The following is a 25,721-nucleotide window of genomic DNA, read 5'->3' on the forward strand; positions in this document are numbered from 1 at the left end:
ACTGGAACTATACTCATTGGAATTTAGAAGAATGAGGGGGCATCTTATAGAAACATAAAATTATGATGGGAGTAGAAAAAATAGAAGCAGGGAGGTTGTTTCTACTGGTGGGTGAAACTAGAACTAGGGGGCATAGTCTCAAAGTTAGGGGGAGCAGATTTAGGACTGAGTTGAGGAGGAACTTCTTCACCCAAAGGGTTGTGAATCTGTGGAATTCCCTGCCCAGTGAAGCAGTTGAGGCTACATCGTTCAATGTTTTTAATGCAAAGATAGATAGATTTTTGAACAGTAAAGGAATTAAGGGTTATGGTGAGTGGGTAAGTGGAGCTGAGTCCACAAAAAGATCAGCCATGATCTTATTGAATGGAGGAGCACGCCTATTTCTGCTCCTCGTTCTTATGCTCTTATGATGTAACTTTACTGTGTATCCATACATGTACTCATAGCAGAATATTCATGAGCTTGCTTTCTGTGCAAATGTTTGATCAACATATTACAATTGACTAAAATACTTGAGAGAGTTCTTAAACAGGAATTCTGGAGCTTAACAGAAAGAGTATTTACTGTTCCCTGCATTCCACTGTTTTCCAGCCTTAAATGATATTAGGAAGATTGTGTGATCAGTACCTCTTCAACCTGAAATCACATTCAGTCTAGAATGGTGGGATGAAAGTATCAATTTTTCATTAATGGAAAGTTTTTAATGGAAATAAGTTAAGAAGCTCTCAATTTATTTCTATTGGTGCTGCGGCAGAGAACTGCATGTAGGTTGAGAATATCATTTTGAAAATGGAATATTTACACTGTTTTCGGCAGAGTTTAGGTGAGGGTGGAGTTCAGGAACATTGCTGAAGAAAAATAGAAAGACCTTCACTCTACATCTGAGACTGATACTGGATGCTGAAAATGAAAATCTATTTCATTGCTCGGCATTAGGATCTTTCATTCCTATTAGCAAATATCAGACAAAAATGAACAATAGATAAAACTTTGAAGTGCCAAACCCCTTATAAATTTGTATGAAATTAATATATTGTTCCTTTGAATAACTAAGTCATGGCTAGATTGCCATAGAGTCGGGAGACAGAATGGAGTTGTGAAAATGGCTTCTGGGACTTGTTTCTGGGATTCCTGACCCCATTCCCATGGATTATGATTTTCAGGAGAATGTTTTCAAGATGCTCGCTCCATTGTGGGGTTAGACCTCTTCTAACCCTCTGCAAGTTTTATGGAGTCAGGCCATCTTTCCAAAGAGTTAAGGTTCACTGCAGCTTAGAGGTGTCATGAAACATAGTCTACATAAGGGAATCATTTAAAAGCTAAGTTAAAAAGGTTCTCCCCATGTCAAGGTATTCTCCCTCTACCCCCTTCGCATGTCTCTCATGCCAAGCTATGGCACTTTCATGCCCATTTATCCACTGTACATTGTATAGACCAATGAACCCTACTGTGATAATAGGATGTATAAAAATAACTTTTAAAAACCAGTCATTCATTGACAAATTTATGTTAAACAAAACTCATTTTTATTACATCCCAACAAAAGTGTCAATTATCCAGATATTGAAATGATCAATAGCTGAAACTGCAAGCATTCAAAACCTCTTTATCTTGTATACATAAATATTGAGAAATTGACAGAAGAGATCCTCCGGGTGCTCCGGTTTCCTCCCACAGTCCAAAGATGTGCGGGTTAGGTGGATTGGCCATGCTAAATTGCTCGTAGTGTCTAAAAAGTAAGGTTAAGGGGGGGTTGTTGGGTTACGGGTATAGGGTGGATATGTGGGTTTGAGTAGGGTGATCATGGCTCGGCACAACATCGAGGGCCGAAGGGCCTGTTCTGTGCTGTACTGTTCTATGTTCTATGTTCTATCAGAGCCGGAACTGTCAATCAAGAAATGTTCTTCTCTTGTGTCAGTTGTTTCGACATAATGTTCCAATGTCTGCATACGTAATAATCTTGACTCGGATCCCAGGAATCAATTAACTGTTGAAATTGTGAGGGCTGGAGAGCCTTCCTTTTCTCATAACTGGGGGAAAGTCCCACAGCACCAAATGTAACCTCTTAAACTTCCCACTGAAGTACCTGGCAGCTGGTCCAAACTTTTTCCCAGTCCACTGGTTCAAATGCAGTGAATGAAAATCCAATTTTTCTCGCACTGTCTCAAGGCAGGAAGGCCAAGTCAGAAATTTCCCTCACTCCTGCTCCCCACCTCAAGGTTGTAAATCCAGGACCATGTCTCTGTCCCACCCACAAGTTTGCCTTACCAAGTTTAATATAGTCTCCATTCATATCCATTATCATGCGATGTTAGTTAGTGCCTAACAGTTAAATAAAAAACATGCAGAATAGACCACTGGGTTTACGAAATATGCCTGAATGTATCAATAATGTAACTTGCACTTTGCCCACCCAATCCTTCTGACAATGCTGTTTCCTGGGAGATGAAAAAAAAATCAGACTTTGATTTTTAAAATGTTTCCCATTAGTTAAGATCCTAAAATACAAAATTTGATGAATTTAACAATAACAAAAATGATTAGACAATATTGAAATAGGAAATTATATTAATCGAGTAGTAGAATTACATTTTGTGAGGAAGGACATTATCCCCCTCCGAAAAATCCACAATGTGCCAACTGTCTTGTATTTAGTGACCCTTATATGTCAATCAGGAGAAGTGACCGATCAGGAAATTGTGCCCAAATGCATTCTGATTGGCTAACTTTACAATTACTGCAATAATCCTGCAGTATATATTCATCACAGCATCAAACATGGAGGCAGAAGCCAGCAGAAAGATTTTCCAATTTACAGATGAAGAAAAAAATAATAATTGAGAAACAAGAGAAAGCAACAAGTAGACCAAGCAGCCAGTCAAGCTATTCAAAGGTAAAAGAAGTTACATTTATTAAGCTTTTTAACATAATAGGGCACATAGATTTCTAACGCTGACATCTGTTAATGTTTAAATCATTTAATCTTAACAATTAAATTGCTAAAAGTGGAATATTACCTCATCATCTCTATTCTTTACAACTGTTGAACTTTATTGGTTTACATGCACTTTGCTGCACAAGAATAACGTTATCACTCTATTACTGATAAGACCTAACTTAAAAATAAGAGGTCGCCCATTTAAGACAGAGATTAGGATCTTTTCTTCTCTCAAAGTGTCATGAGCCTTTGCAACTTCCTTCCTCAAAAGGCAGTGGAAGCAGGGTCTTTGAATATTTTTAAGGCAGAGGTAGATAGATTCTTCATAAACAAGGGGGTGAAATGTTATTTGGCGTAGGCATGAGGTTACAGTCATATCAGCCGTAATCCTATTGAATGGTGGTGCAGGCTTTAGGGGCCGATTGGCCTACTCCATTTCCTAATTTGTATGTTTGTGTACTTACTGGGTAGTGAGGATGAAACTTTTAACAAAACCCAAGGGTACCAATAACACGCAGCAGAATCTGTGTGGAGGAGACAAGTTAATGCTTTACAGACTTGAGCTTTCTATTGATGCAAAATCATTGTTACTTGCCGCCAGTCTTCTCAATTGTGCTGATTTAATTGAAAGGCCTTAAAATTAATAAATAGTGCAGTTGGGGAAAACTTAAATGCAAGACTTCCAAGCATGTCATATAGCTTTGTTTAGGTTATTTAGGCAAAAAGCTCCGAATCCCAGGCCACCTACACATAATAGGACAGTAGGTAAAGCAGCAACTAAGTGTCTTTGAAGGAGCGCACAACGCCTGGTGTTACTGTTAAATTGTCAAATTTGGTTCCATTTTCTAACAGACATTTCACCTTAACCCAGTAAGTAAATTTGTAAGTATTCCCTGTCTCTATGATGCACATTTTATTTGACGGCCAAGATGTGTGTTATCGTGATGATCTGGTCATGCTTACAGTTTGTATGAAAATTTGGATAAAGTTGCCGCTTGACAGATTCCCCTCCCATTGGATTGTAAAAAAGGATCAGTTGAACCAGTATTTTCATAGTGTAGTGTAGTCTTTTTCGTGTCTCCCAAGCTATGTAAGTTTTATGAGATGTATCTTAGTCTATAATGCAGAAAATCTTAAAAGTACAGTATTCGAACAGCGGTAGGTATTTTAATTTGCATTTATAAAGTAACTAATGCGATATTTGCTTGGTAGGACATAGATTGAGTATGCGGATGGGCCTTGTTAGTGAGGACACAGCAGGTAATTTCCAAGTTCATACTATCAGGTTCTAAGCATCTAGAATGAACATAATGTACACTCTCAATTCTGGAAACCTGCAATGAGTTGTTATAAATGATTCTTAACCATACTAATAGCAGGCCTAAGCCTTTATTGGAACACATTGTTCCAACATTTACTTAGGTCTTGCAAAAATCATGTGACTCTTCGATCTTTACCACACCACTGATTTTGGGGTCACGCTAGTTGCTAAAACAATTACTGGCATGTGTAAAGACCAGATGTCATTCCACTTTCAAGTTCCTTTTTTTGCGCACAATTGTTTTTGAAAGTTTCCATTATACCAGTTTATTTACTTGCCAATAAAAGCTGCGTCCAAAATACTAAAATCTGAAACATAAACAGAAAAGCAGGAAACATTCAGCAGGCCAGGCAGTCAAGTCAATGTTTAGAGCATTGCCCCTTCATCAGACTGGAATTGGATATAATTTCTGCTTGCGGCAACTGCTCACCAATATCAAAGAGCTGATGTCAAATGATTTTCTCTAAGATCTGTCAATGGCGTGAATAATCCTCGAGGCACAGAATAACAGATCTTCCATTCCACCCTATTTTTGTCTATCCAACCTCTTTCCTATTAGACTGCAGCTTCTAGAGTGTCCTCCCTGTCAATGCTTTTCAAAATTGTTCTTGGATGTCCACGGTTTTTTTTCATCTCTATGTTTGATGTGATATTTTCAAGCCTTATAGGTTGAACGCACTAGCCCACCAAAGTAATTTTACTTTTCAGGTTGGATGCTGGCAGTTAGCTGCTTTGTTCATTATTATGTTCAGACACAGCAAAAGTGTTTGAACTATTTTCCACCTTCCGATAGCAGCATTACCGTTTTATCTATATTTGCCATTTGTTACTGGGCTCCATTGAGTTATCGGAAGCCAACAGTTAAAACAAAGCAGAAGATGAGATAGCAGTGATCAAGACAAATCGCTACCTGCTAGTCTGGCTCAGTAGTAGTGTTCCTGCTTCTGACTTAGAATGGTTAGGGTGACAAGCCCATTTCCAGAGTTGGCCACATGAATCTAGGCTGACACTTCAGTTCAAACTGAACATAGAAGATATAGAATATAAAACATACAGTGCAGAAAGAGGACATTCGGCCCATTGAGTCTGCACTGACCCACTTAAGCCCTCACTCCCACCCTATCCCTGTAACCCAATAACCCCTCCTAACCTTTTTGATCACTAAGGGCAATTTATCATGGCCAATCCACCTACCTTGAACGTCTTTGGACAGTGGAAGGAAATCAGAGCACCCGGAGGAAACCCATGTAGACACAGGGAGAACATGCAGACTCCGCACAGACAGTGACCCAGCGGGGAATCAAACCTGGGACCCTGGCATTGTAAAGCCACTTGTGCTACCGTGCTGCTGTGTTTTGTTTTACTTCTTTCATGGGATATAAGCATTGCTGTAAAGGCCAGCATTTGTTGTCCATCCGTAATTGCCCCTTAAAAGGTAGCGATCAGTTACCTTCCTTAATTGTTGCAGTCCATGTGGCGTAGATATACAATAGTGCTGTTAAGAAGGGAGTTCCACAATTTTGACAAGTGACCGTGAAGGGTTGGCAATATAGTTTCAAAGGTATGGGTGGTGTGGCACCTGCAGTGGAACCTACAGGTGGTACTGTTCCCATGTGCCTGCTACCCTTGCCTTTCTATTGATATGTTAGGGTCCTCTTTGCCAACTATGGTGAACATAATATCCTAAGGCACTGCCAAAAGAGAAGAGTGCTATTAATCTCATTTTTTGCGGGAAATGGCTATGTACAATTGGGTTCTTCCATGTGCATACAAAAGTACAAAATACTTGACTTGAAAAATAATTCATTCCCTTTAAAGTGCTTTGGAATGACTTGAAGACATGAAAGATGCTACACTATTGCAAGTTCTTTCTTCCTTTAAAATCGGAAAAGAACACCAGGACAAAATGACAAGTCATGCAACATTCTGAATGCAATTTACCAGCAGCCTTGCACACCCCACTGCATACCTCTCCTAACTTCCCATCCCATGATACAATGTATACTTGGTATTGCCTGGAATGAAATATACACAAAAGGCTCACATAGACTAATCGTGGTGTGTAAAAAGCCAAAAGTCCATTCTCCTAGTCAAAGATTTAATTGTATTAACGTGATTTGATTTCTATTGTCTTGTGTAGGAAATAGTTCGGGATCATCTGATGAAGCCCTTTATATCAGGTAGTTCTCATCACTAAAGTTTTCACTCACCAGGTTCATCTGTATTCTGCAATGTTCAATGTTGCATTTTGTTATCAAGATATAATGCAAAATTGTGTACAAGCCAACAATTTACATTTTCATTTTCTTCTGAATATCTTTTGTGTTAAAAGCATCACAGTTGTTTGCTGTTAATATGCACATATCCGAATTGTTCTGTTTGCTTTTGAGATATTTGTAAATCTTGCTGTGTTTGGTGTGTTGAAAATTAAATGCAATGGTCAAAGTTTCCATGTAAATAATCATAAGTACTGTTTTTGAATTCTGTTTGTGGTTAAACAAGAAATTACAAATAAAAATGGAAAATTAATTTGAGTTTCTGATATGTAAACCAATGAAGAGAATGTATTTGAATTCTTACTTCCCATAATTAGTATGTTTTGTATGGAGGTATGTCCTTTCTTACCTATAGCGTTTATTCTTATAATTCAGCACCAAGCGTTCGTGAGTTTAAAATTAAGAAGATTATTTATTCTCACACACTTGCCCCAAATTAACGTAATGCTCCACACAGTATAATGCACATATAAGTATTAAATACAGATGAAGAAAGTGTACTCTTACTGATCACAGTTAATTCAGTCTCTGATTTATGATTTGACTTTGAATGGTTGGGGCTACAAGCCCATTTCCAAAGTTGACCACATGAATCTAGGCTGACATTCAGTGCAAACTGAACATAGAACATATAGAACATAAAACATACAGTGCAGAAGGAGGCCAGAGAAACCTGCCGGGGGCTGGTTTAGCACAGGGCTAAATCGCTGGCTTTGAAAGCAGACCAAGGCAGGCCAGCAGCAAGGTTCAATTCCCATACCAGCCTCCCCGAACAGGCGCAGGAAAGTGGTGACTAGGGGCTTTTCACAGTAACTTCATTTGAAGCCTACTTGTGACAATAAGTGATTTTCATTTCATTCCATTGCGTTTCCAGTCGTCTGCATGGCAGGCCTATGGTTTCTTGAATGGTTTCGGCAATTTAAAGTAGAAGTGGGGGCTCTTGTAAAGCAAAAGATTCACAGCAGTTTGTGACATTTCTTGCAGGCGAACATCTAGGAGGCTGGTTCTCAGTTGATCTTTGAAACTAGAGCAGGTTAGGTTCCTTGCTGCTTTATGACTTGCAGTTATTTTCAGAGCCTGGTTCTCAGATGGGTTGACAACTGATGGCTCTTAAAATGCAAAGGTGATGGAGAGTTATCTTTTTGATGTTCTTCTGCAGTCTCCATATCAGAATCCAGTTTTGGTCACATAGTCAGCGGCCATTGTCCACCTGAAGGGTTTAAAGCTAAAAGGCCATTGAGATACAATAGTACAGTCATTTTCAAACCCAGGGTCACGGCCCGTGGGTGGGTTGAAGGCAGGTGACAGCAGGGTTGTGGGGCCATGCGTCGCAGCATTCCCAATCAGGGAGCCATGAATCACAGGGTTCCCGATCGTGAGAAGTAGTGCCCAATGGTGCAATCGGCCTTTAAAAATGCCAGCCACGACCAGCTTTCAGAATGATGGCTGTTCCATGCTTCCCCTCAGCAGTATGCAGGCTCAGAGCCCAGCGGGGCAGACCACCTCTTCCTGACATTAGCGCACTGACCCAGGAGAGATTTGTTTTTTAAATCGCTGGAGTCTTCCTGCTTGTAGCGGCGGCAGACAGCAGGTGATGTGTTCTGGGCGCGAGAGAGGTTCCTCCATTTTGCAGCTGCCAGCAGTGCTGGTGTGAACTCCCAGGCCTCTGGTGAACAATCTATGAAGAAGAAGCTAAAACAGAAACAAAGCAGCACAAAGATGATTACTTGAGGTTTATTAATTATGCCACTGCAAATCAGGATGCAAAGTTCATGTGTGTTACATGTGGGGATGCACTGGCAAATGAAAGTTTACAACGCTCAGAACTTCAAAAACATTTGAAGACATGGCAAGTCGAGGACAAACCTCTTGATTTTTTCAACGGATGCAGTGAGATCTTAAATCATCAGCTTAAGTTAATATCAGAAATGCAACATTAAATGACGAAGCAAGTGAGATCGCGAGGCACAAGCAGACTCACCTGTCACATTAAAGGTAAGTGAAAATGGTGGGTCGCAAAGTTCTGGCGTGGGTCACAAAGGTCAGCCGGCATGGGTTGCGAAGGTCAGGTGGCATGGGTCCCGAAGGATGGCCAATTGGTAAAAATGGGTCCCAGGAAAAAAGGTTTGAAAAACACTGCAATATTAGATAGATAGTTGTCTTTCAAAGAACAAAGAACACTACAGCACAGGAACAGGCCCTTTGGCCCACCAAGCCTGCGCCGATCCAGATTCCTTATTTAGACTTACTACTTATTGCCCAAACAATCTGTATCCCTCCATTCCCTGGGCGTTCATGTATTTATCAAGATACATCTTAAATGTTGCTATCATGCCTGCCTCCACCACCTCCACTCGCAACAGGTTTCAGGCACCCATCACCCTCTACGTGAAAACCGTTCCCCGCACATCTCCCCGAAACTTTTCCCCTCTCACCTTGAACTTTGTAATTGAGTCTTCCACCCTGGGAAATAGCTTCTGACTATTTGTTCTGTCTATACCTATTGTAATTTTGTAGGCCTCAATCGGATCTCCCTTCAGCCTCTATCTTTCCAATGAAAACAATTTGAGTTTATTCAACCTCTCCTCAAGCTAATATCCTACAAACCAGGCAACATCATGGTAAACCTTCTTTATACTCCCTCCAAAGCGTCGATATCCTTCTGGCAGTGTGACGACCAGAACGGCACGCGATATTCTAAATGTGGCCTAACTAAAGACCGATAAATGCAAGCATGTCATATGCCGTCTTGAAATCCATATCCACTTGTATTGCCACTTTCATGGAACTATAGACCTGAACGCCCAGATCCCTCTCGTGTCAATACTCCTAAGGGTTCTGCCATTTACTGTATAATTCACACCTGAATTTGATCTTCCAAAATGCATCACCTTGCATTTGTCCATCATTATCCATCTAGCTAGCTGTGATGATCGGTATTTACCTTTAATACCCTGCCCCTTTAAGAGGCTTGGAACCCTGGGGGACTCCGCCTCTGGCTACGCCCCCAGGAAACAGTATATAAGATAAGACCCCATGTTGCGAGCACACTTCTCTAGAATGCAGTCCTGTTCTCTGTTTATTAAAGCCTTTGATTACTGACCTCGCTCTCACGTCGTAATTGAGAGTGCCTCACTAGCACACCCCAATTCTCATGCAATTTTACCTTTTGTATCAGTCTGCCATGAGGGACCTTGTCAAATACCTTACTAAAGTCCATATAGACAACATCCACAGCCTTTCCCTCATCAATTAATGATGTCATCTCCTCAAAAGACTATCAAATTGGTAAGACATGACCTTCCCTGCACAAAACCATGTTGCCTATCACTAACAAATCCATTTACTTCCAAATGCAAATAAATCCTGTCCCTCAGTATCTTCTTCAACTTTCAACTTCTTCCCCACCACTGATGTCAGGCTCACCAGCCTATAATTACCTGGACTATCCCTGCTTCCCTTCTTTAATAAAGCGACAATATTGATTATTCTCCAGTCCTCTGGAACCTTACCTGTGGTCAAAAATGATGCAAAGAAAGCTGTTAAGGCCCTAGCTATTTCCCCTCTCACCTCCCACAGTAAGCTTGGATATATCCCATCTGGCCAAGGAGACTTGTCTACCTTATTGAGTTTTAAGATATCCAACATTTCCTCCTTCATTATGCTGACAGGTCCTAGAGTATTCACACACCCATCCCTAACCTCAACATCCATCATGTCCCCCTCCTTGGTGAACACCGAAGCAAAGTACTCATTAAGGATCTCACCCACTTCCTCTGACTCCACGCATAACTTCCCTCCTTAACAGCTGGTGAACTGATAGTATCAGCTTTTATTTTGAACTTCAAACTTGGAGATGTGTGTTTTGGAGTAAGTGTTGAACAATGGCAGGTATGAATTCCAAAAACAATATTTGTCTTGGTGTGTCCATTTCTTAAAATAATTAGTGCTCATTACTGTATAATACATGACACCCATTTATCCTGCCATTCCATGTTTACATGTCTCCAATTAGGTTTTGGCACACAACAATCCTGGAATGGCCTCAATAAAAGTCACAAATAACATTCTAGGTGATTGTGATCACGGTTATTAATTCTCCTCATCCATCTCAAACTCTCTGCAGGGTTTAACAGGGGGAAACAGTAACATCCTCTTGCATCATCTTTCCTCTGTTGGACTGATTTGCTTAGTTCCACACTGCCCCATCCAATTGTAGTCAAGGCTTCTCTAGCGATGACTTTACTTCTCATCCCACACTATTGCCTCCAGAGTCCCATTGTAATCTGTTCTGTTATTACCCCCACCCCCCACCCCCCTCCTCTTCCTCATCTGTAACTGCCTAATGAATAACATTAGGCCCTGTCACACGCAGCTCTACCACTCTACTGCTTCTCTCAACCTGTCTACTGCATCTGAATAAACAGATTGTTGGCAGATATGCAGTTCCGGAAGATCCTGCCAGTGGGAAGGGCCAGAAAATCTTGCCCTGTATTTCCAGTTAACCTGATCAGGGTGATCAACAACTCCTGTGATTCCTCCGTTGAGTTAGCCAGCAGAATAACATCATCAGTATACTGAAGATTTGATGCTCACCACCTGCTAATCACCTGCTCGTAGCCATTTCTGCTGGATGCTGAAGAAATATGGTGAGGGGGACACATCCCTGTCCAACACCATTTTTGACTGGAACTGGGGATGTAAACTCTGCCCTTTTTCCTCCTCTCCTCACTGTCCAAGTCTACAAATGTTCCTTCCAGGTGAAGCAGCAATTTTGGAGCACTTCTTTCAATCTAGTCTACCGCGCCTCCTGTTCACAATGTGACCTTCTCGAGATTGGGAAGATCAAATGTAGATTGGGTGACCACTTTGCAAAACACCTCAGTTCACATGGGTGGCCAAAGGGAATGTTGATGGGGCCAGAAAAGAATAAAAGGTGCCGACAGAGCAGATGTGCTGAAAGTGAAAATAAAAGTAAAACAGGAACATGTGAAGAAAAGGAAACAAAATAGATGGACAGAGTTCGTGGTCTGAAATTGTTGAACTTAATGTTGAGTCCAGGAGACTGTGAAGTGCCTAATTGAAAAATGGGTACTGTTACGTTGAGCTTCACTAGAACAGCGCAGTCAAGGACAGAGATGCCAGTGTGACAGCGAGGGGGAGATTCAATTGACAGACCACCGGAAGTTCAGGGTCATTAATGCTTGTGGACTGAACCAAGGTGTTCTTCAAAGCGGTCACCCAATCTGCGTTTGATCTCTCCAGTATAGAGATACCAGCAACTCTGACCCTAGCTCAATGTCAAACGGTTTCTCATATGAGATCAAATCGAATGCCTTCTCAAACTCAATGACGTACACGTATATTGGTTGCCGATGTTCCTGGAATTTGTGCATCATGATCCGAAGATTAGCGACTTGAACCCTGGTTCTTTTTCCACGTCAATATCCAGCTTGCTCATCAGCAATCTCGTTACTGATGATCCTGAACAAGGTTTTACTCATGTGAGAGGTCAGAGTTCTATAATTTAGTCACCATTCTTTGGAAGAAGAATAAAGGTCGAATCTGTCCATGTTTCCAAACATTCAAAGAATTTAAAAGCAGAATACTGCGCAATCTGAAAATTTGAAATAAAAACAGAAAGGGCTAGATTTTGCCAAAAATCGTCAAAGTCTGATGGCAAGTGGAAAAAGCGGCATTGAGTCTGCCAACAGAAATGGTGGCATTTGCCAAAGTATACCACGGCACTTAGTGCAAAAACACAGGTTCCAAGCCATATCCAAGCCGTACCAGCCTCCCCGGACAGGCGCCGGAATGTGGCGACTAGGGGCTTTTCACAGTAACTTCATTGAAGCCTACTCGTGACAACAAACGATTTTCATTTCATTTCATTTCATATCTCTGTCAGGGCGGCCTCTGATTTGTAGACCCGTCTGCACCCCAGTGCTAAAATCATTGGTGCAGCACCATATTTAAAGACCACCCCAGCATACAGCAGCCACAATTCACAGGTCGCCGGGAAGGGATACCTGCCAAGAAACCGGAGGATCCAGCGCTGCATCATCCATCAGACAACAATGCAGTGAGTCATGTCTCCTGTTTCTAATGGACTAATGACCACTCCTTCCTGTCACAGGAACATCTGGGAAGCGGCTCAGCACCAGGTCCTTCACTCCAGCCCCGAGAGCCATGCAGAAGAGGAATTCAAAGGCCCCGACATTGAAGATCTGTCCTGGCGCTCACCCACATTCTCGACCAGCGCAGAGACACACACATTGGCGGGACCTGGTTTTAGAGCAGCCTTGGGGGTCATAATCTGATGAGTACATCACATTTCCAGATCCACAGCAGACGGAGGCAGTGACATCCCAAGGTTCCAACACTCAGAGGATTTCTGGAGGCCAGGAATCTGGCAAGTCCCAGTCAGATGACAAGCCTCTGGACTCAGTCATGCCTCAGTTGCTGGAGCTCCAAAGGCAAACTCGAGAAAATCAGGAAAAGATGTCTGGTACACTCCTCAGATTGAAAGGCTGCATTGAGGAGTCCATCTGCCTTCTGTTGAGGTGACTGTGCCAACGTCTACTCAACAATGTCAACACAGCTAGGGTGGCAGCCACTGTGGAGACTTGGTGCATTGCTACAGAACATGCACTTCATGTGCAGGCACTTGTTGGGATCCATCAGCACCAATGCCACAGGATGGTGGGCTTCTCAAGTTCACTCCATCTGCCTCTCTATCCCAAGGAAGAAGCCAGGGCCCTCAGGCACCCTTAGGGAGGAGGATCAGCTGGTAAATACCTTGGGGCCATCCACCCAGGTGACTTTGAGAGTGTCCAGTCCATCTGAATCACCTCTTCCTGTGGCTACTTCAGCTCCAATTCCACAGGTATGGAGTGTGGCACTGCCACACAGCAGGAACCCGAAAGCAGGCCAGGGCACTCCATATCTCTAACCTCTAGAGGACGCCCGCCAAGGTCATCACAGACAACAGGATGCGGCAGACAGCAGGCTTCCTCCACCATCATTGTGGATGTTGGGGATGCACCAAGATGTAGTGGCAGGGTTAGAAAGGTTAAGAAAATCTAGCTGCCCAGAGTGGGCTCAGGCATTAAGCATTTGTACATAACGTTCACCAGTGGAAATTAACTCTCACTAATTATACTCTTTCTATGACTCCTTGTTCTGATGAGCTGTGTTGCTGTAGTCCTGACCAGAAAACTGGACTCCTGCACCAGAAAAAGTGAGGGTGCTCAGTCCAGGTCTTCCTCCATATGCTTTCTGCAAGGTTCCCAGCACAGTGATGGTGTCTCCTCACATCAGTCATGCCTGTTTCTCAAAGGGAATGAGGATATTCCCACAATGTACAGGAAGAGCGTTACTCATTCCAGGCATTGTCAATGTGTGCTCTCTGCAACTTTGAGCTGCGGCTGGCCCCCTACCCTATAGGCTTCAGCCTCCCATGACACTGAATCTCATGAAGGAGGCCGTAAGATCAAGAGCGATGCCACCATGACACTCTCTATGGATTGTATTTCAGGACTCCACACAGACTGGCCCAGGAACCAGAACCTCATCTTCAACATCCCAATGGTCTGCTCCAGCAAAGTGCAAGTTTCAGTAAGAGCCTCATTGTCCTTGTCTCAGCTGTACTCTTGCGCACTGGCATCATCAGTCACCTCCTCAGTGGAAAGCCCTAGTCCCCAAGGAGGCAATCCCGCAGTCGCTGTGAATCCTGAAACATGTCAGGGATCTGAGAGTGGCTCAGAATGCAGGAGTCATGCACACTCCCTGGGAGCTGAGCACACACCTGGAGGATGCTTTTGTTGTGGTTGCAAACCAGTTGAACATTCAGCGAGTGGAAGCCTTTGCAGTGTGTTGCTTAGTGCCAGTGGCGTGCAGAGGTCTGGTGATGCCCGGGGCCACGCACCGTCGCCCCCCCCCTCTGCACGCCACTGCTTAGTGCCCTGAAGATCTGAGAGCCACATCAGTCCAGTGGATGGCACATGCACCTGTGGAATGCCAGGGATTTGAACAAAGTTCATTGCTCTTGCATCCTGGCTTGCCTGCACCCTGTCAAAATTGTTTGCTCTTGCGAAGATTGCAATAATATCCTGGATGTACTTGTACGTGGAGAGTTACAAAATCCCATAGAGATCACCTATGGACCCCAAGAAGGAGCCACTGACATAGAAATTGAGCATTGCTGTACCTTTAAGTAACAATCGTAATGGATGCCCTCCGAGTCCCTGTGGCGCCAAATCCTTCAGAAGGTAACAGACATGACTAACCAGCTCCCTGGATGTACATAGTCTTAAGTGTCACTTGTTCTCAGACATCTGCAGGTATGTTAGGTGCCATCTGTACACGAAGTATCTAGCGAGGCACCTCCAAGCGATGGTTCTTTGTGGTTCAGCCTCTGCGTGTGGGACAGGCCCTGCCACTCATTCCTCTTCACAGTTCTGCTCTGGCCTTTGGCGAGCCAAGTGCCTCCATTGGTGTATTCTTCTCTTCTGCCTTTGAGGGAGAAGAGTAACGGCAAGTTTACCAGACTCCATGTTTTGTTCTTTCTCCTCACTGAAATATCAAAGAGAGAGACTTGACGCTTAGCTTCTGCCTCCTCAAGACCACTCATTGCCCATTCAATTATCTGAAAGTGCCTCTCAAAGCCCACTGACTCATGTTCTGGTCACCACATTGATGCCCAGTCCTTCATTCGCATGATCATTGAGCAAAACCCACACCACCTTTGCCCCACACCACATGACTGAGTGGCCACAGCTTTGGCCACTCTATTGCATTCTAAGCTCACATCTCAGGTGCAAGCATTGTCCCAAGCTTCACTTCCAAGCTTTGCACTCAACTTGGTCTATGGGGGACACTTATCAATACGCAACTCAACACAGAGCCAAGGGGTAGAAGAACTCTCCTTGTGCATTACCAACTCACTCAGGGAATATAGTTGCTTGATAATCGGCCAAAGGGCAGTCAGCGATTTTGGAAGTCAGTGAGCCAAGGGTGAACTGCTGAGTAGCACTCAGTGGCACTCCGACACATAGGTGGTCTCCCTCATGTGAAAGGATGATCACTCTAGGTATGAGGCTGATAATGAGATGAAAATATATACAAGTCAGATTCCTGACATTGAACAACAGGAAATGCCATTCGCAGGAGAGGAACAATCATGGCAAGCTTTCACACTGATGTAAAACGCAACTTTGGCCTTCTCGCGATATTTTCTGCTCCCATTGCCGAACATGCCTAACGCTAACTGGAGCACAAAATCCTGCCCATAAGGCTAGAAATACCTGCCCAAAATGCTCGAAATACACCTGTGGGAAGAGAAACATGAGTTAACATTTCAGGTTAATGACCTTCCAATGGAACTGGGGAAAGTTAGAGATGTAGTAGGTTTTTGAGTGAGGAGTTGGTGGGGCAAGAACAAAAGGAAATCTGTGATAGGGTGCAAGACAAGAGAGAATGAATGACAGAGGAGTTGGTAGTAGTCGATGGAAGAGACTACATGGAACGCCTGGTAGGCTGGATAAGAACAAAGTTTATTTACACTACACACAATACCACAAGCACTACAACTCCTCACCCCGAAGGGACACCCTCCCTGACCTGCACCCAGGCCAGGGTTTATACACTGTGAAGCTCCTCCCAGTCAGGGGGAGGCTCCACCCCCTCAATTACAGGGTGAGTTCATATTCCATGGTGTAGGAGGGGAATCGGATATATTGGAAGAGGACATTCAAAAACAGCACAGGAAATGTCCAGTGTTTGTTCTGCCTGGGAACCTTTTAGACTCGCCAAAAAATACAGTCTGACGCCTATTCTTCCAAAGGCTGCCTTGCATCACTAATGCTTCTCAATTATACAACTGCAATCAGGCTTGTGTTCCCACAATCAACAAGCTGCAGTGAGACATTCACAGCAGAGGTAACAAGGCAATTAGAAATCTTAATACTACCTGGCTGACAACATTGGTTTCTGAAAAGGAAATCGTGTTTGACAAATTTATTTGTGTTTTTAAGGATACAACAAGCAAGGAGTAGATGTAGTGTATTTGGATTTCTAAAGGCCATTCAATAAGGTGCCACAATGCGGGACTTCCTTACTAAACAGGTGTCAACCTTCCCGCTCCTACCGCTTAGAGGGATTCAGGACAGGGTAGTTTCTAGAGGGTGGGTAGGAGAAAGGAACATCTCGGACATTTATAAGGAGCTTATGGGGTCAGAGGAGACGCAGAACAAGGAGCTGAAGGGCAAGTGGGAGGAGGAGCTGGGAGGTGAGTAGAGGATGGTGTATGGGCAGACGACTTGAGTAGAGTCAACGAGTCTGAAACATGTGCCAGGCTCAGCCTGATACAATTTAAGGTTGTTCACCGGGCTCACATGACAGTGGCCTGGATGAGCAGATTCTTTGGGGTGGAGGACAGGTGCGCAAAATGTGTGGGAGGACCGGAGACCATGTCCACATGTTTTGGACATGCCCGAAGCTTAGGGGATTTTGGAAGGGGCCTCCGGATGTCAAGTCCGCGGTGTTAAAAACAAGGGTGGCGCTGAGTCCAGAGATGGCAATTTTCAGGGTGTCAGAAGACCCGGGAATCCAGGAGGAGAAAGAGGCAGACGTTCTGGCCTTTGCTTCCCTGGTAGCCCGGAGACAGATACTATTAACATGGAGGGACTCAAGGCCCCCGAAGTCGCCGATCTGGCTATCGGCCATGCCTAGCTTTCTCTGCTTGGAGAAAATCAGGTTCGCCTTGAGAGGGTCACTGTTAGGGTTTGCCCGGAGGTGGCAACCGTTTGTCAACTTCTTTGCGGGAAATTAATCATCAGCAGACTGAGGGGTGTTGGGTGGGGGGGAGGGGGGGGTGGGGTTGTAGTTTACATTAGAGTAGGTGGTCAATAAGGGTGGGACCTATACGAAAGGTAAATGGCTTTTGCACTGTGATTGTGGGGTTTCATGTATATTTGTTTATTTTGTTGTCACTATACCAAAAATACCTCAATAAAACGTTTATTTTTTTTAAAAAAAGCTTCGACACAAGAAAATAGTTTATCGTGTTGAAGATGATATATTAGCATGGACAGAGGACTGGCTATCTAACTGAAAACCAAGAGAACATACAACATACAGTGCAGAAGGCGGCCATTCGGCCCATCGACTCTGCACCGACCCACAAGCCCTCACTTCCACCCTATCCCCGTAACCCAATTACCCCTACTAACCTTTGTTTTGGTCACTAAGGGCAATTTATCATGGCCAATCCACCCAACCTACACGTCTTTGGACTGTGGGAGCACCCGGAGGAAACCCATGCAGACATGGGGAGAACATGCAGACTCCACACAGACAGTGACCCTGGTGCTATGAAGCCACAGTGCTATCCACTTGTGCTACCGTGCTGCCGAATGAAGAGACACATAAGTTAGGCACGGTCAGAGATAAGGGAAGATGCAGGTCAAAGAACACCCTATATTGTAAGATTGGCCCGTGAAATCAACAGGAATGGAAGAGGTTTGTATCTGAGCATCAGGAGGAAAGGCAAGGATTCCGTTGACTCCGAACTTCAGAGGAGTTTGAAGTTGCTCTATTTTGGCACCGGGCGAGTTGCTGAATTAAAATGCAACACCAGCCTCGCAAACCTAAAGCAGTGGTGAGTTTGGGAATAATTTCTAGCAATGTCCCAGATCTTAAGGGACCGCACGTCTATTGTCGAATGATGTTCATTGTTAATTTTAAATCAGTGGATCATTTTCAATCTGGCAAACTTAACTAGTGGAGTACAGGAGGAGGGAGCTCAACTATCTATGGTTTATATTAATGACTTGGATGAAGGAACACACTGTATTGTAGCCAGATTTGCTGATGATACAAAGATAGGTAAGAAAACAAGTTGTGAGTAGGATACCAGGAGTCCTCAAAGGGTAGGTTAAGTGAGTGAGAAAACAAATTAGCTAATGAAGTATAATGTGAGAAAATGTGGTTGTCCACTTTGGCAGGAGGAATAGAAAAGCAGCATTAAAAATGCAAAGAGCCTACAGAATTCTGCGCGAGGTCTTGGTATCCTAAAATATGAATCACAAGAATTCAGCATGTAGATACAGCAAGTAATTAGGAAGCCAAATGCAATTTCAAAATATGCAGTTTACCATTGAAAGGTGGAGATGAAAATGAAAATCGCTTATTGTCACGAGTAGGCTTCAATGAAGTTACTGTGAAAAGCCCCTAGTCGCCACATTCCGGCGCCTGTTCGGGGATGAGGAGGAATTTCTTCTCTCAGGTGATTGTTAGTGTTTGGAACTCCCGTCCTTGGCGAACAATGGAGTCTGGGTTATTGAACGTATTCAAGACTGAGTTAGATATGTTTTTGACTGAAAAGAAAGTCGAGGGTTGTGGGGAGCAGGCAGGATAGTGGAGTTAAAGTCACAATTAGATCAGCTATGATCTTACTGAATGGTGGAGCAAGCTCGAGGGGCCTAATGGCTTACTCCTACTGCTATTTTTTATGTTCATATGTAGTTTATCTTTGGACAGATCATAAAACAAGAAATTATTGGAGCTTGTAACAAAGGCAATGTGATAATTGTGGGGGACTCTAATTTTCATATCACCTCGGCAAATCAAATTGGCATAAGGAGCCTGGAAAGTTTGGAGAATGTTTTCATGAGAGTTTGCAGGAGCAATCTGTTGGAATACCAATTAGGGATAAAGCTATTTTTGATCCAGTATTGTACAATGAGGCAAGGTTAACTAGTCAACTTATTATAAAAGATCTATTGGAAAAAAGTGATCATAATGAAATTGAATTACTTACTAAGTTCAAAAGTGACATGCTGTAGTCCCATATGAGAGTGGGCAGCACGGTAGCACAAGTGGATAGCACTGTGGCTTCACAGCACCTGGGTCCCAGGTTCGATTCCCCGCTGGGTCACTCTCTGTGCGGTGTCTGCACGTTCTCCCTGTGTCTGTGTGGGTTTCCTCCGGGGGCTCTGGTTTCCTCCCACAGTCCAAAGACGTGCAGGTTAGGTGGATTGGCCATGATACATTGCCTTTAGTGTTCCAAAAAATGTTAGGAGTTATTGGGTTACTGGGATAGGGTGGAAGTGAGGGCTTCAGTGGGTCGGTGCAGACTCGATGGACCGAATGGCCTCCTTCTGCACTGTATGTTCTATGTTCTATGAGAGTCTTAAAATTAAATAAAATCAGTTACAACAGTGTGAGGTGAGAGCTGTCTGAGGTTGACTGGTAAATAGACTGAAAGATATGGTAATAAATAAACAGTAGTAAATATTTAATGATACAATTCAAGATAGTCAACAAAAAGACATTCCGTGTAAAAACAGAAACACAGCAAGAAAGATCCATCCACAGCTTCCTAAGAAAATTAAGGCTGGTATTTGATTAAACTAAGAATCATGTAATGTCGCAAAGGATAGTCGTAAGTTTGAGAAGCTGGAATGTTTTAAAACAGCAAAAGGCCACCTAAAAGTTGATAAAAGCTCTCACAATAAAATATTCTGTAAAGGAAGGAAAGAACAAAGGAAACAATGTTACTACATAAAATTGCTCCCTTGGTAATTCTTCACTGTGCAATGAGTGAAATTTTTTCATTCCAGAATGTTAAGTAGAGTTTATTTTAAATTTTTCCAATTAAGGGGCAATTTAACATGCACATTTTCGGGTTGTGGAGGTGAGACTCACGCAGACACAGGAAGAAAGTTAAGTAGAGTTACCGTTTCTTCTGTTTGCCTTGCCCACAATACACTGCAGTGTATATGGGTGAACACTGAGGAAGCGTATTTTGGGATATAACGGGATGACTGTGAGGGAGTTCGTAAGATGTGCACACAAGAAACACTTGCCTGTGAATTGATTATAGTGGTGATGGATTGTGCTTGGTCAGTCCCACTCTCAGTCATGCACATCTGTTATCGTGACTGGAGATGTGGATTGCGATTTAACGCTAAAAATCAGAGTCCCGTTTTGGGCGCGCAGAGTGGGGTGCTTCTCGACGCCTGCAGCGCCAAGAACGACCGCGCTATGAAACGGAACTCTACTTTTTGGGGGTCACGGTTGGGAATGCCCCACCGAGGCCACACTTACCTCATATTCTGCACTGACGAGTTCAGCTTGTCAGTGCAGCAAGAGATTGGGGTGACAATTTTAAATTAGTAGTTAATAAACTTCGGGAGGGCCATACCCCCCCAATCCCCATGCCCCCGCTGCAGCAGCACCTTCTTCACCCACGGGATTTTACCCGCCCAAACAAATCCCGAGATCTCTGTATTCACCTTTTGAAGAACTACTGGGGGATAAAAATTGGGAGGCTCTGAAAAACAAACAAAAACCTTGGGAGGACCATCATTTTAACTGTCTGTACCCTCCCCGCAAATGACAACAGGAGCACATCGCACCTCCGAAAGTCCCCCCTCATCTGATCTACCAACCGACCCAAATTTAGCTTATGCAGCTTCTCCCAACCCCGCGCCACCTGGATACCCAAATATCAAAAGCTCCCTCTCGCCACCTTGAATGGCATCTCACCAAATCTCTTCACCTGCCCCCTTGCCTGGATCGCAAAGACCTCACTCTTCTCCATATTCAATTTGTATCCCGAAAACCAGCCAAATTCTTCTAATATCCCCATAATCCCTCCAATTCCCCTCAGCGGGTTCGATGTGTACAACAGCAGATCGTCCACGTAGAGCGAGACCCTGTGTTCCACGCACCCCCCAGCCCCGTACTATCTCCTGCCAGACGCTCGACACCCTCAACATCAATGCCAACGGCTCTATTGCCAAGGCAGAAAACAGTGGGGAAAGTGGACATCCCTGCCTCGTCCCTCGGTACATCCTGAACTAGTCCAATCTCACCCGATTCGTCCGCAAGCTTGCCACCGGTGCCTGGTACAGCAATCGAACCCAATCCACAAATCCCTGTCCAAAACCAAACCGCCCTGGGACCTCCCATAAGTATTCCCACTCCACCCAATCAAAGGCCTTCTCTGCGTCCATGCCACCACCACCTAAACCTCACGCCCCTCTGGAGGCATCATAATTGCATTAAGGGCAGCACGGTAGCATAGTGGTTAGCACCGTTGCCTCATAGCTCCAGGGTCCCAGGTTCGATTCCCAGCTGGGTCACTGTCTGTGCAGAGACTTCACGTTCTCCCATATCTGCGTGGGTTTCCTTCGGGTGCTCCGGTTTCCTCCCACAGTCCAAAGATGTGCGGGTTAGGTGGATTGGCCATGCTAAATTACTCTTAGTGTCCAAAAAGGTTAAGTGGGTGTTACTGGGTTACGGGGATAGGGTAGATATGTGGGCTTGAGTAGGGTGTTCTTTGTAAGGGTTGGTGCGGACTCGATGGGCCGAATGGCCTCCTTCTGCACTGTAAATTCTATGATCTATGACATTAAGCAACCTCCTGATGTTGGTCGTCAAGTTCCGCCGCTTAACAAACCCCGTCTGGTCCTCCCCTATTACCCCTGGGATGCAGTCCTCGTTCCTTGTGGCCAGGATCTTCGCCAAGCGTTTGGCATCCACATTTAACAGGGAGATCGGCCTATACGACACACAATTTTCCGGATCCTTATCCCGTTTTAAGATGAGGGAGATCGACGCCTGTGACAATGTCGCGGGGAGCACTCCCAACTCTTTTACCTTATTGAAGGCCCCGAGAACTTCCAACAGAATTTCACCGGGTACCCGTCCGGTCCCAGGGCTTTACCCGCTTGCATCGCCTCCAACCCCTCTACCACTTCTATGAGCCCAATTGGGGCCCCCAACCCCTTCACCAGTTCCTCATCAAGCTTCGGGAACTCAAGCCCACCCAGAAACCTCCTCATCGTCTCTTCCCCGCCTGGGGGGTTTCGACTTATACAACTTACTATAAAACTCCCCAAAACACCGCATTCACCCCCACAGGGTCCAAGACCATGTTCCCTCCTGTGTCCTTCACTTTCCAAATTTCTCTCATTGCCTCCTGCTTCCTCAACTGGTGTGCTAACATCCCGCTCGCTTTCTCCCCATACTCATATACCTCCCCTCTCACCCTTCGCAACTGCCCAACCGCCTTACCCGTGGTTAACAACCCAAACTCCATTTGCAGCCTCTGGCGTTCCTTTAACAGCCCTTCCTCCGGGGCCTCTGCATATCTTCTGTCCACCTGCAGGATTTCCTCCACTAGCCTTTCCATCTCCACCTTCTGCGCTTTCTCCCTGTGTGCCCGAATCGAAATAAACTTCACCCCGACAACTGCTTTCAGTGCCTCCCAGACCACTCCTGCCAAAACATCTCTGTGTCATTAAACTCAACATACCACCGGATGGCCTTCCTCACCCGCTCGCAAACCTCTTCCTCCACTAACAGCCCCACATCCAACCTCCATTGCGGACGTGGCCCTCTCTCTTGCTCACTCATAAACCCATCCAGTGCAGGGCATGGTCCGACACCACGATTGCCGAATATTCAAAATCCACCACCACTGCCAACAACGTCTTATCCACCGCAGAAACTCTATTCAGAAGTACAGCTTGTGCACATGGGAGTAAAACAAAAAAAATTTCATCCCCACCTCCCCCCCCCTCCATGTGCTCCATGAACCCCCAAAGCTTCTTAGCTGTAGCCGACACCCTCCCTGACCTTGAACGCGACTGGTTCAATCTTGGATCCAGGATCATATTAAAGTCCCCCCGATAAGCAGCCAATGAGAGTCCTTGTCCGGACTCTTCCCCAGCACCCGCCTTATAAATTCCACATCGAACCAGTTTGGGGCATAGATGTTGACTAACACCACCGACATACCATCCAATTTCCCGTTTACCATAACGTACTTCCCCCCAGAGTCCGTCACTATATTACTCAACTCGAACTCCACCCGTTTATTGAGCAAAATCACCACTCCTTTCATTTTAAAATCCAACCCTGAATGAAACACTTGCCCTCCCTATCCCTTTCTCACCCTAATCTGGTCCCCCACTTTCAGGTGCGTCTCTTGTAGCATGGCCACATCCGCCTTCAATCGCTTTAAGTGTGCAAACTCACGGGCCCTCTTGACTGGCCCATTCAATCCTTGCATGTTCCACGTGACCAGCCTGGCTTGGGGCACCCTGCCCCCCCCCCCCCCCCCCCCCCCCCGCCTCCACCCCTGTCGATCAACCATAGTCCCTCTTGGGGCAGCCTCCGGCCTGTTTCCCGCACCGCCCCAGGCCTGCTCCCGTCGCCCACCGTCATCAATCCTCCTCCTCTTATACTCTAAATGCCCTTCCCCTGTCAGCAGTACCTCCATACCCCCCCCCACCCCAGATCTACGAGCAACAGCCCCTGCCCCCATGTACCCACTGGTCTTCCACTCACCCCCCATTGCGCTTCCATGAACTAGCCCGCCCAACTAGCCTGGCGGCCGCTGCCCATGGCACCTAGCATCCTACCCTCCGCTGATTCCAAAGCCTACCCTCCACTGATTTGATTGAATTCAAAGTCAACCTTCCCCTGCCAGTCCATTGTCTCTGACAAATTCTACCGCCTCCTCCGCCGAGTACAGTTCCCAGCCTTCATAGGCCACCCACAGATGTGCCGGGTACAGTAGCCCAAACTTCACCCCCTTCTTCTGGAGGGCTGCCTTGACCCTGTTGAAGTCTGCCTGGCCCACCTCATAATTCGCACCTTGACCAGGAACCGGTGCAACCACACCACCATCGCACTCGGCAGCTCATTCCTCTGGGGCTTCCTCATTAGTGCTCTGTGCGCTCGATCCACCTCCAACGGCCATGCAAACGCACCCTCTCCAAGCAGCTTCTCCAGCATCATCTCCATGTACACACCAGTTTCACTCCCTTCCGGCAGGCCCATGATCCTTATATTCTGCCTGCATGACCAGTTCTCTAGGTCCTCGGCCTTCTCCTGAAGCCACTTCTGCTGATCGCGCATCAGCCCTATCTCCGCTGCCATCAAGGCAATCTGCTCCGCATGCTCTCCTGCCATCTCCTCCATCTTCTGGATTGCCTGACCCTGGGCCGCCAGCTTCGTTTCCACGCTGTCGACCACCGCCTTGATCGATCCACCGCCCAGGCCGGGTCCTCCAGACACTCCTTCTGTTGCTGGGTGAACATCTCATTTAAGAAGCTCACCAGTTGGTCCATTGACCACTGAGCTGGCAGGGCCGCTCCCTGCCCCTCCAGCACCTCCACGTACGTTTCAGGCACGGTACCAGTTCCAACGGACTGATTCCCTCTTTTTTGACCGGTTCTGCCTCTCAGCTCCATACACCAAAGGGTCAACCTCTTCCCCTCACTCTCCAGCACCTATATTCCACCTCGCATACACCTGTTAACAGGGGAAAAGGTCCGAAAAAAACGCCATGAGCGGGAGCCAACAAATGTGCGAGCAGTCACTCCATGGTCGCAACGGAAGTTGTCAGGAGAATTTATAATAGAACAAAGAACAAAGAAAATTACAGCACAGGAACAGGCCCTTCGGCCCTCCCAGCCTGCGCCGATCCAGATCCTTTATCTAAACCTGTCTCCTATTTTCCAAGGCCTACTTCCGTTCATATACCTCTCCAGATGCATCTTAAATGATGCTATCGTGCCCGCCTCTACCACCTCCGCTGGTAAAGCGTTCCAGGCACCCACCACCCTCGACGTAAAAAACTTTCCACGCATATCTCCCTTAAACTTTCCCCCTCTCACCTTGAAATCGTGACCCCTTGTAACTGACACCCCCACTCTTGGGAAAAGCTTGTTGCTATCCACCCTGTCCATACCTCTCATAATTTTGTAGACCTCAATCAGGTCCCCCCTCAACCTCCGTCTTTCCAACAAAAACAATCCTAATCTACTCAAACTTTCTTCATAGCTAGCACCTCCATACCAGGCAACATCCTGGTGAACCTCCTCTGCACCCTCTCCAAAGCATCCACATCCTTCTGGTAATGTGGCGACCAGAACTGCACGCAGTATTCCAAATATGGCCGAACCAAAGTCTTATACAACTGTAACATGACCTGCCAATTCTTGTACTCAATACCCCTGCCGATGAAGGCAAGCATGCTGTATGCCTTCTTGACCACTCTATCCACCTGCGTTGCCACCTTCAGGGTACAATGGACCTGAACTCCCAGATCTCTCTGTACATCAATTTTCCCCAAGACCCTTCCATTGACCATACAGTCCGCTCTTGA

The 25,721-nt window shown here is 45.3% G+C and overlaps 1 protein-coding gene across 3 annotated transcripts in view; it reads left to right on the forward strand.

Annotated features, from left to right (window-relative positions):
• Positions 1 to 25,721, forward strand: part of LOC119954550 (somatotropin) — a 90,585-nt gene that overhangs the window by 37,118 nt on the left and 27,746 nt on the right. Inside the window, exons 2-3 of one of the 3 annotated variants that reach the window (XM_038779880.1) lie at positions 2,755 to 2,893; positions 6,400 to 6,439. In XM_038779880.1, coding sequence (XP_038635808.1) covers positions 2,819 to 2,893; positions 6,400 to 6,439 — 115 coding nt within the window. In that variant the 5' untranslated portion in view covers positions 2,755 to 2,818. Of the gene's footprint in view, positions 1 to 1,871; positions 2,894 to 6,399; positions 6,440 to 25,721 lie in introns of those variants that run through there. The other 2 variants (XM_038779881.1, XM_038779879.1) reach the window with 2 other exon arrangements.

Source organism: Scyliorhinus canicula, chromosome 19, assembly GCF_902713615.1.
Source record: "Scyliorhinus canicula chromosome 19, sScyCan1.1, whole genome shotgun sequence".
NCBI lineage: Eukaryota > Metazoa > Chordata > Chondrichthyes > Carcharhiniformes > Scyliorhinidae > Scyliorhinus > Scyliorhinus canicula.